The sequence below is a fragment of the Columba livia genome, chromosome 2 (assembly GCF_036013475.1).
Source record: "Columba livia isolate bColLiv1 breed racing homer chromosome 2, bColLiv1.pat.W.v2, whole genome shotgun sequence".
Taxonomy (NCBI): Eukaryota; Metazoa; Chordata; class Aves; order Columbiformes; family Columbidae; genus Columba; species Columba livia.
This window is the reverse complement of record NC_088603.1, coordinates 156,535,217-156,547,344: the sequence shown is the minus strand read 5'-3', so window position 1 is coordinate 156,547,344 and position 12,128 is coordinate 156,535,217. Positions and strand designations below refer to the sequence as shown.

The 12,128-nt window shown below is 36.3% G+C and overlaps 1 protein-coding gene across 12 annotated transcripts in view; it reads left to right on the top strand.

Moving 5' to 3' along the window:
• The window catches only part of FAM135B (family with sequence similarity 135 member B), a 274,657-nt gene that overhangs the window by 110,273 nt on the left and 152,256 nt on the right, over window positions 1-12,128 (top strand). For all 12 annotated transcript variants that reach the window (XM_065054475.1, XM_065054472.1, XM_065054474.1 and 9 more), the window contains one exon: window positions 9,681-9,776. In XM_065054475.1, the coding sequence (XP_064910547.1) occupies window positions 9,700-9,776 (77 nt within the window). In that variant the 5' untranslated portion in view covers window positions 9,681-9,699. The remainder of the gene's footprint in view (window positions 1-9,680; window positions 9,777-12,128) is intronic.

Sequence of the window (12,128 nt, the reverse complement as noted above, 5' to 3'; positions counted from 1 at the left end):
GGCCCACTTGGCCCTATTTTATTTTGTCACAGATTAAGCAATGCCATGACAAATAAGTCAGCCTTTTCCTCTGTTTGTAAACCACTTAATTTAGATCTTGCTCTACAGCAAAACCTGGTGCAGTTATTTATATCAACATGGGCCCAAGCACTGAAAACAAGTCAACATTCTGATTATGGCTCTGCATATTTTATTGACTATATTTAAATCATGTTGCTCTAAACTGGCACCTGTTCCTCTGTTGCTGCATTTCAGTTTAACAGTTCCTGCCTGTCCAAAGAGCCATCATGATAGAAAATAGTCCACAGACTGTTTACATTCAATGTCCCTTGGAATAAACATTTGTTTCAAAGTTTGTTTGCAATTTGTTAAATATTTTACAGCTGAGGATGGCTATTAAAAAAAAAAGAAATTGTGAACCTGAAAGTAAAACATCAAGCTGTATTGATTTCAGTATTGCAAATATTCCCTCTTCCCGTAGTACCCAGACCCTAGTTCCACTGATGCTGCTCTGACCATCTCTCTCTGTCAAGTTCTCTTGCCAACATTGTTATCTTCTTCCCATATTGTCCCAGACTGTGAGTATTTTGGTGATAATAATCAAACTCACAACTGCTTGTCAGGCTTTCAGTGCTCTGAGCTCTTGTCTTGCTCAGTGTGTGAGTATGACACTGCTTGCTGTGCTGTTGTCTTTTGGTTTGACACTAGAAACACACAATTCATCAGCTCCTTACAAGCATCAGTAGCTTCACTGATGCCACATGAAACCTTAAGGCAGATGCTGAAAATGTTTCCTTTGTTAGCAATTTCAAAGAATCTTATTAAATAAAAAGGGCTATGTTAAGAGCCTTTAACTTGCTCAAAACTTCGATCAAGCAATCAAGACATCAGAAAAACTGACTTGCTAAATATATGCATATTTTCTTGAACCAGCAGAGTTACCTCTTTTTTTCCTGGGATCCCTTATCTCCCTTGTAACACATCTTCTGAAATCTGAAAAATGGAAGAGACTCTTCTAAGAAGTCCAGATTCCAGTTCCAAGAACTTATCTGTTCTGAGCACTGCAAGAAGCGGAAAAGGTTTTGTGGATTGGTCTCTGACCATAACAAGATGTGTGTGCATTAAGGAGAGAACGGAGACTCAAAACTTACCTTTGGCATTTTCCATCTTCTAGGTGCTGAACACTTTTCAGTCAACTGATGCTCTGTTACAGCTAGACATCTACATCTGTATCATAAAAAGCAACATGTTTCAGGAAAAAAAAAAGGCAAACTGTTGTATCATTAAGTTTTGAGGATTTACTTGTTGGTATTTTGTTTTGGTTGGTTGATTTGTTTTTGTTTTTGTTTGTTTGTTTTCCTTTTTTTTTTTCTTTTTCGTCCTTTGTTTTAAATACATATAAGGCAATGGTGTCTATACCGACACACATATTCTCCCTCTCTCGCTCTTTTCATGTGTGATTCTGCAGACACATTAAAATTCCTGTTTATATGTGCAATTTTGCTGTGAATGGCAGTCATCTAACTAGATGTGGACTTGGTTCATATGTCTATACCCCAGCAAGTCACATTCAGCTTCCTTGGTGGTCAGCACAGAAGTTTGCATCAGTGGTCACATGAATCTTGTTGAGTGTATATGCTAGATCTCTGTTAACTATAGTGTAACTAAACACCTCATACATATGAAGGCATTTATAGTTAGTGAGATGAATCTCATGAGCAAGTGCTGTGCTTTATATTTTTCACAAGCAAGGATAATCAGTGAGATTAATATAAAGAATGTGCCTACTTAGAATGTCCTCAGAACATCTGAAGGAGACTATAACTTGTTCAAGTGAAACTGTAGTGAATTTGATCAGGCAAAATGCAATATAAGCATTTAAAATCTGACAAGGACATCTGAGTTTACAGTGCATTTAGAAAAGACAAAGAAGCTTTTCATGAACAGAAATGGAAATGCAGTCAGAACAGTGCCAAAAAAATATATAATCATCTCTCATCTTCTTACTGTTTTAGCTGTCAACGCTTCATTAGCTGTCACTAGTTAGTAGCATCATGGTAAGGTTGAAGTCCCTCTGTTATCTACTTGGATTCTTTAGTGATGTCTCTATTGACATAACAGTTTGTGCTGTAAAGCAGATAGCACCTTTACTCATGGCTCTTACACATGGCTCCTACAAAAGGATGCATCTCATCCATCTTCTTACATCGCCTTTCCATCCCTATAGAGTCTGATGCTGATGTCTTTCCAAGGACCTCAATCAACTTGCTGTCACGTCCATATGTGGCCCATGCAGAAAACAGACAGAATTGACCTTTAGGTGTTGCTAAAGATTTGAATGAGGTCAAACATCCTAATATACTCCCAAGGACTTAGTATGGACCTGCATCCATGCAATTTGGAGATCAGTCACGTATGAACTTGAGTAGAACTCAATAGATAGATATATATATATATAGTGGGGATTTTTTATAAGTACAGGAAAATAATATATAGGCCATGGTCTAAAGAGCTCTAATTTTATGTGTAAAACCAACAACAACAAGAAAGTTCAGACTGGGAAAAATATAGCTCCTTTTATTGGTGAGGTGAGCACAGTCAAATGTAAGAATGATGCATAATTCTATTTGACTGTCCTAAATAAACTTCAAATAAGTTGCTGCTTTTTGATGCATTTTGTGTTTCCACGACTGACAATGGGAATATCAGAAAAAAAGATTCAGGTGAACAGTGGGGATAAGACACAAAACTGCTGAACATTGAAGATGATTATGTTCTTGGGAGTCTAGAGTTTTAGCTCTCAGTTGTCCATTAAACTTTAAAACCTCTTTTTCTTTTGAAGGTTATAAAGAAGAAATACAAGTTGGGGAAATGAGAGGTAGGGAAGTTGTGAAGAAGAGAGGATTAGGTAGCAGTGGGAAGCTAGTCCAGGTGGAAGTTATCTCCTTTTTCCTTCTGTTTTGCTCTCCCTCCTGTTTGACTTTTCCTTGATGTTTCATTTCATGCACAATACCATCAGCAGGTTATTATTAACTGGTGTAAGCAGCCAGTGATTTGTGCTGAGCTGAGCTCAGAACTGTTTTCCTGGTAGGCATGTGCTAACAGAGGACAAATCGAGGTTGCTCTTCACTCTTTTTTTTTTTTTTTTTCAAGTGATCTGACCTAAATTTGCACAGCTGTGTTCACATTTAATCCTGCCTAATAGCTCAAAAGCTTCATATCTCATAAGAGCAGCCTACTGGCACCTGACATTTATTCTGGCCCTCAGTCAGTTCTGCCCTACAAATCCTTTGGCACAACCTAGTATTTTTGGTTTTTTACCCTAGCAGATTTATTCCTCCATTTAAATACCCTTGAAATGACCAGTCTATGAAGGGTATAATCTAGACTCCTTGTTTTCAGCCTTCTTGGATTGGGTGACCTGTACAAATTCACCATTATAGTTTGGTCCCACAAACAGAACGCAAGAGGAACTGAAGTTGACTTGTTTTCCTAAGTGACTTTCTTCGGATACGTTAGGTACACTGTTTCCACTCATGACTATTTGGACCATACATTTGAAGCTATTGATCTAGAGTTAAGGTTCTCAACTGTGATATCTAAGTGTCTTTACTCACAACACTAATTTTGTTGAAGGCTGAAAAGATATTGCCCCTAGAGAATTAGGTACCACTAGCTCTTTGTGAATTCCAGTTGTGTTGGCAGAAGACAAATCACAGTGGAGTTTGAAAGTACAAAAAAATGAACATAAAATAAACCATCTCCTTTCTTACTTGCTCCACTCTGAATATTTTTTTGGTTGTGAGTAATTTTTTTAAGAATCATTTATTATTTGTCTTCTGTGTCTCTAACTCATAACATTTTGGCAGCAGCAAGCAGCAAACCTTGAAAAAAGTGATTCATGGTGCTGCACTCTCTATGAACATATGCCTAATGCATCAAACAAAATTGTGGTCATCCTTTTTACCAAGAATATTAAACAGCATTTTTTTCTCTTAATATTAGAAGATTGTTTTCAGGGCATCCATTCAAATTGACTTAGCTCTTCAGAGTACAAAACAACCCCAAATTAGTTTTAACATTTTGAACATGAGCAAATGCTTATACAATGAAAAACAAAACCAACCAGACAAGAACCCCAAACCCAACATGTTTAATACATGCGATTAAATAAAACTATGTTCCTTGTATTTGTTTTTACCTGTGTCACAAGTCCTTATTTTGGCTTACATATTCAACAAAATTCAAGGGATTACAACAGAGTGGAAACCTAAAAAAATCTCAGCAAAATAACTGCAAGTGATTATTGCTATCTTGTACCGTGATACTATCACATTCTGTAAACTATACTAGGTAACATTAGGTAATTGTAAACACTGAGATTTTACAAAGTAATCCCTGATACGTCCATGACTAAACAGAGTGTTAGAAGGTTTCTCTTGTCTAAGAATGACATGATTTCTGAAGAAGATTTGAGACTTAAGTCTTAAATGGTAACACGTGTTAAAATAAACAGAAAAAAATCACAAACAAGCATAGATCCAAAAGGTGTGAAGTTTGTAAGTGCATTTAGGAAACAAACTAACAAGCCTTCTGATCCAAACTGTGTATGTGCACCACCTTTGCAAATTTAATTGCATGTATTCCTTGCTTTCAACTTCTTTACATACTGTTGTGTGAGGTCAGATACATGAGTGAGATGATACCTGTTTTCCACTGGGTGTAGATATTTTGATTTATCAATCTGTTGAAGTTTTTGTAACTTGAAAGTGAGAAACCGAATACTAGGCAGTGCTTTTTTTGTTATTGTTAAAGCTGTGGCAAAAGGCAAGTCTTGAGGGATTACATACTTCAATGGCTTTCCATGATTCAGGATAAATGCTCTAGCTTGTTGACTGTGATAAAATAAGATGAAAGGTCTAATTCAACAAGTCAAAGAGACATAAACCCATGATTGAATCACTTCGCTGAACTAAACCCATAATTTTTGGCTTTTGTTTTTGTTTTTTCCCCAGGGTTCACACACATCTCAGGAAAAAGAAAGTTTTATAAGAATTCAAGGAATAAAAATATATTCCAGTAATTCTTTAGTCTCAGCAGTGTTCAGGAAACAAACAAAACTGTCTTAGGAAAAGAAGAGGTATTCTGAATAAAATTCTACCCTAGAATAGTCTAAAAAGTTATTACTCATAAGAGATCTAGGCCCTGTTATATTTGTAATTTATAATGAGAAAGGGTAAAATATAAAACATTTTAACTATTTATTTGTTTTTTGTAAACAAGCCTTTTATTGCATTTAGGTTGTCTCCTTTTGAAAGTGTAAGGTAGATATCTTGTTATCACCCAAAATCTTAGAAGAGAATTACTGGCTTGATTTATTTTAACGAAATGAGTTGTCAAGTTTTGAAATCATTGTTTTGTTTAAGACCTCATCTCTCCTATTTTTCCTATGTGCTGGCAGAAAAAAATGAGAGATTCTGTAAGCTGGAGAATGGTTAATGACAATGTTGCAGTGAAAGGATTTACTGACATTTGTGACTGCTTTGACTCAAGCAACTAGTGTGTGCTCAGAATAAGCTATTGAAATGCAATCACTGCCATAAGAACTAGGATCCAATTCAGACACGTGGAAGTGAACACTGGAACAATTTAATTGATAAAGAAAAACAAACAAAAACAACAACATAAAAGAGACTTGGTGTAATGAGTGTGCTTCTTCTCTTAATGCTTTAATCTCAGAGCATATTTGTGTATGTTTATAGTACTCCTTCTACTTTGTTCCTCTGTTCCTTAGAATTTTACAGTAGGTGAAGGCATTTGTGAAGAGGAGAATAAAGTTCTCTCACTGTAACTTTATTCTACACGCTTAACCAGCTTAACCAAGGAATTATTAACAAATAAATAAAGAGATTAAAATGCCCAGCAGAACCACCAGGTTCTGAAGAAATTCACAATAAAATAAAAACTGCTTTAAAAGCAGTAAGGACAGTGGTGCTATCCCAGAGATAGTATGTGCTGTGTTTCCCAAGAGGCAGCTTTATTCTTCTAAATGAATGTTTCTAGGTTTATGAGTCATTGCCCTTTATCACACGGTGTTTTATTCTTTTGTCCTTGTTTGTTTGTTAGTTTGTTTTTCCTCTGGCTTCTGTGATAGAGATGGACAAGAATGGTGAAAGCACTGAATAGCCACCCTGCTCTGTCCCCATCTCACCTTCCTCTACTCCCTTTGCTTGGGCTGATGCTGATGCTTTCTGAGCAGGGAATAGTCAGACTTGGTTTTTAGCCTCAAGGTGTGTGTATGGTACATAACTAACTAATCACTTGCTGTCAGAGGGCTTGGTCAGTTGACTGTATCTCTAAAATGTCATCAGCACAAATACTGTGAGTCAAAGAGATTGAAGAGACAAATGGAGGTAAAGACGAGCAAAGCTACTGAAGTTTGGCCAGTATCATATGTTGAACAATCTCCAGTGAAGAAAGTATCTCCACTGACAACAACGGAGATGGGGGGAGTAAAAACAAGCCTTCCTTTAAAAATACAAGCCAGACAGTCTCCAGTCTTTAAACATATAGATTTTTATGGGGTTTTCTTTGTACAAAAGATTATGATTTTCAGTTAGTGTCTCCTTGCTAAAAGTAAAATGACAATGGAAATAGGCTGTCTCTTCCTAGGACACCAAGTCTAGCTGGAAGGACAAACTGTCAAAATGGTGATCTGACTCATAACATCAGTGAGTGCAGGACAGCACAGCACAAACAGGGAGAGTGGCAGCACCTTATGAAGCAATCCAGTGCTTTGGAAGTGATGAAAATGAGCATGGACACTGCTTTTACAAAAGTATTTCACCACAACATTTCCCACGTTGCTTTAGTAGCTTGCCATAACTAGTGTTATCTTCAGTCCTCTTCTGGAAAATACAAGGTCTTTGACTTAAAACCAGATATCTTAGGAAAACAACATGTACTAAAGCCTTCTCAAAAAAACATTTCTACATTTTTCTTTAAACTGCTTATTAGAGAAATTGATGATACTTTAGTACTGGCAACATTCCCTGTTGTGTTTACAATGCTGATGTAATGGCATCTTTCACTTCATTGTTATTTTTACTGACTATTCCTCTATTTATAGCCCAAGGTTGTCCTCCACAGTCATTAGTAGTGAGTAAGGGGTAGCCAGAGGTCATTCACCAGCCCTGGATTTTGAAGGACTGTGATCAGATTCCTTTAAGGAGGAAGCTGGTACAGCATTAAATATTTAGTGCATCATTTTAAGCACTTATATTTTCTTGATCTAGGGGTTCTTGCATCTGTTTTGTTGAATTTCATAGCTTCTTTCATTGAAGCATGATGCTTCTGTCTCTGAGCGACTTTGGTTTGAACTTGCTAAGTGTCATGGTGCTAAGGTGTGCCAGATGTCACTTTCAAAACTTATCAGGTGTTTTGTTGTTTTTGGTTGGTTGGTTGGTTGGTTAGTTGGTTGGTTGTTTTTTTAGGATGATTCTTCTGCATTTGTTTTGACAAGGTACAAAGCATGCAAAATAAAATGTAAATAGAATGAAGATGTGTGTTTGTATTTCCATGTATTCAATTTTTCATTCACTCTAGCTTACCTTACCTTCATGTCATTCTTTGTATATTGGACAATATTGGTACTGGTCTGAACTGGATGGCCATCCATTCACACCTCTCCTCTTTAAACTGGTGTCTTCAAAAGCATGGAGTTTCCTTTGATCCTGAGCTTTTGGTCTAGGGAAATATGAATCAGCACAACATGCAGGTTTATCCAGAGGCAATTCTTCCAATTAGCACCCTCCTCAAGGCTAAATACCTTGTCAAAGTATCACTTTGTTATATTGTGTAGTTTTCTCTTGGCTTCCCACACATAGTCTGCTTTGTTTTGATGCTGTGTGCTCAGACAAGACTATCACACACATAACCAGGTGGATATGTGATATACATGCCTCATAAACAGTATACAAACCCTTTGTGTGAAAAGGCGAAATGAGAAAACATTAGTCTGATTCCTGTTCGAATTGAAGGAAAAAAAAAAAAAACATTAAAAATAAAAAACAGTACTTTGTCAAGTGATAATGTTTGAGTTTGCCTTCACTGCTCCTAAATTATGTCCTGAGACCAGTTAATGTAGAGATCCTTACCTTAGAGATATATCAGATGAGTAGTTTAGCAATTGTCCTTCTCAGTTACTGACATCTATTACATATATTGCATACATTTTACGTTCCATTCTTTTCATTCCAGACTCAACATCTGTAATGTTTGTTTTTGAGGAGAGTGAATAAAAACCCAATAACCTCTTAACTTCGGAAGGAGCTCTTTTTGAGAAATGGTAGTGCTTGAGACTATAACCAGAAAGAAAGCATAGTTTAAATTAACCAATATAATAAGCCAGTCAGTTGGAAAATTACTAATAAAGAGTGAGCATTGAGACTTATCAGAAAACTACAACCTTCTGCTTCTCTGAGGACTTAATGTATTAAACTTCTCTTCATTCTCACTTCATTGTAGGCAATGGTCAAATCTCTGAGTGACGTGGAAACTCCTTGTTAGTACATACGGAGAAATTCTCCACTTTGCAGTCTGAATTGGATGTCCCCTTAAAGCCACTTATGCCTCAGACAAGGGAATTATTAATAGCCCTGACATGAATCTTCCTCAGAGATTACATTGTACTTGGCTGCTGTCAAACAGCTACCAAAATGATGCTTATGAATGTGTTAATTGAACAAATCTGATCTCTATCTTCTCAATGCTATAGGCAATTTCTAGACAGCTTGCAGATTGCCAGAAGTAGACTTGCAGGGAGAAAAGGAGGAAAGGGTAAATAGAAAATTCAAAATCTGTCCAAAATCTGTAAAAGCCCTTGGATTGCCTGTGCTGCTATTAGGGAAATGTTAAGGGTTTACACTGTTGTATTAAACTTACTTTCCCAAAGCTTCCTTAAGTATGACCTCCTGAGATCCCTTCCAACCTAAATTATTCTATTACTTAATGAACATAGGAGATATCATCCACAAATGGCTGTAATGCTTCAAAATCTTGATTCGACTGTTTTGGCCTATTAGGTGCTCTGATTGTCAGCGTTTTCCTTAGAAGAATCTCTTCTATTCATTAATCTTTAAATTATTCATATTCCCTCAGAAGCTTCCCTTCCAGGACTTTAGTTAAGTCATAGGAGGAGTCAAAAGCAAGGTAATTCTGAATTCTGCTCTCATCTGTCTGGGGTTTTTGTCTTCTTAGCCTGTGCTTTTACTGAAATGAGCTGTGCTGACCCTGGATATCTGCCATTTGTTAAAATGGGAAGAAAAAAATCAATTTCCCGTAAAAGAGTAGCAAGAAGGTTAATTAAAATTTGCTTTGAGATTCTTACACATAATATGCTATTTACTTTTTGTTTCTTATGCTTTCCATAATATTATCATTCTGTCTTCAGGCTTAATTAGACTTTTTACCTCTTTTAATTACTGCTTTGATCTGTTTTTTAGCAAGACTTCCTGAAGATGGAGCTCAACAATGTTATTGGAAAGATTCCAGTTGATCTCAGTCAATTTCAAGCTTTGCAGGAACCTCTAGATGTTGAATAAAATGTAGTAATCCATTCATGGATTTTTAAAGCAAGATACTTCAAGTGTTTATAATGCCTGTATATATGTGTTGTTTAGGTGATGACCTGAAAAAATCATGTCTGAGGTCCAGGGAACGGTCGAGTTTTCTGTGGAGCTACACAAATTCCATAATGTGGATCTCTTCCAGAGAGGGTGAGTTGATGTTTCCATTAATTTGCAGCTGCTTACAGAAAAGTAGATTACAGAAAAGAGTTAACCTTCAAAACAAGTTATTTTCTGCCAAATGCAGTTATATTTCATGCAATCTCCAGGGCAGGGAAGGGTGTCATTAGGTTTTCATTGCTGTCAAGGAAGATCAATGTACATTACTTTCACTATAAAGTCAGAGTGACTGACATGTTTTTGTAATATGATGTTGTAATGCTGCAAATTATTTTAAGCGTATGTTCAGATAAAAGAACAATAGCTGCTTTAAATGCTTCTGGACTGGAGTTGAGGCTCTGTGCTAAATTATAACTTCATTGAACTATAATGAAAATATTTTCATTTTAGAGTAATAAATCTAATGACTATATTCATTTAATGAAGCTTAGCTGAATTCCACCATTTCAGAAGGGAACATGAATACTCATGTTCACCTAAAGCTCTAGTTCTGGTGGCCACATTGTTTTTTTTCATGTCCCTGTAAGTTAGAAGAACATGTACAACTTCTGGTTTATCGAAAATTTTGCCCCCATTCTTTTGTATCTCTCTTTCCAACAGCTCTTTTAACAGCCCAGTGGCTGTGGAGAATTCTAACCAAGTGTGAGTTCTTACTCTGTTTGCACATTGGACCCCACTGTTGTTTTTCAGTGTGGAAAAGATAAGATGCTGAAACACTTTTTGAGGAGACCAGAAGACCAAGATGGGTCAAATGAATGTACTTCATGGACAATTGTGGGTGTAGTGGAATATTATTTTCCTTTACCTATGAGGATTGATGTGTACAGCACACTAGCTATTCTCTTTCAAGCCTTACCTTGACACAGGGGTGGTTCAGAGTTGAGCTGAGGTGGTCCACCTTGAGCACCATTTCAAGTACAAAACCCATGGATTTGTTTCAGATATTGGGATGGATTAGGTAGAGCTGCTTCCATCTGTACACAGTCTTCTGGTTGTTTTCACTGTGATGAACTAAGTGAAAAAGATGCTGTGAACTTGAAGGAAACATATATCTGTTTTACTTTAACAGCTAACATCTATCATTCTGTTAATATGTCCAAGCGAATATCCACCAAATTTATGTCAGAAAACATTCTGACCATACCAATACATGTGTTAAATAGGAAAAAAATCCTCTGTTCTTGAGGTGTTTGGTTTATTTGAGTTATAGAAGTATCTTGTGTATTCTGGTCCTTACAACCTTAGAAGACAGTTCTAGCTATAGATTTTTTTTTCCTTGGCTTGTGATGATCAGTGTAATGTCTTTGATCTTCCGCACATCTGAAAAGTCACAGCCATCTGTGCGTTCACTGATTTTTTTGGACTTAGAGGGCCAGTAATCATCCCACTTCTCATGTTACTGTGTGACAAGCTGCCTGTTTTTTGTCGTATTGGCCAGATTTTGCATTCAATAATTTCTCTAAAACGGTTTCTTTGGCTTTGATGGTCAGATCAAATCTCTGGTGTGTAGGTAAACCTAGACTAACAGAGATAATATATTCTGCTGTCAAACTAATGAGTTCCTAATTACCCTTGCATTTTCCCCACAGGTGCTTACCTTGCTTTACTGATTAATATTCCAAACACATGGTACTATAGGTTATACTGCATTAATTTGTTTACAGTATTTTTTCTTTCTCTGTATCCTGCATAGTATTACATTTGCTTTCCTTCTATAGTTTTAACCTTTGCAATTTCAAGAAAACCATTTATTGTATCTCATATTTGCTGATCAGTATCATCTGGCTGGCTTCATCCAGTCAGCAGCCCCTGTCACTGCAGCACAAAAGTGTGAAGAAAAGCAAAGGATGAACTCACCCAATTGCATTTTAACTTGGGCACGCTTTTTCTTTTTTTCCCTTATTGCCATTTTTAATATTCACCGATCTGAGATATCTTGGCTTGAAATATAGTTTCCCCAAATGAGAGGGTGGTAGAAGTAATGATGATGGGAATTTTCTATTTAACAAGTGTTTGTCTACTTTGAGTGCCTTTTAAATTGAGCCAATATCATTCTGTCCTGCAAAAGGACAGAAAGGTGATTTATGAAAGACTGTCTATCAGGATAAACAGCAGAGTTGAAATGAATCTTAATTTCTTTGGGAATTCAACATGCTGTGTTTTTTAAGAAGAAAGGCAAGAATAACAATGAAAAGTATTAATATTAATTTCTGTTGCCTACTTTTCCTCTTAACACTTTGGTACAAAATAATAATAATAATAATAATAATAATAATAATAATAATAATAATAATAATAACACAATCAAAAACCTAATTATCTCCACAGATACATAGCAGTCCTGCTACTGTATGCCTAATTGGCATAAGGTTGCAATTCCTG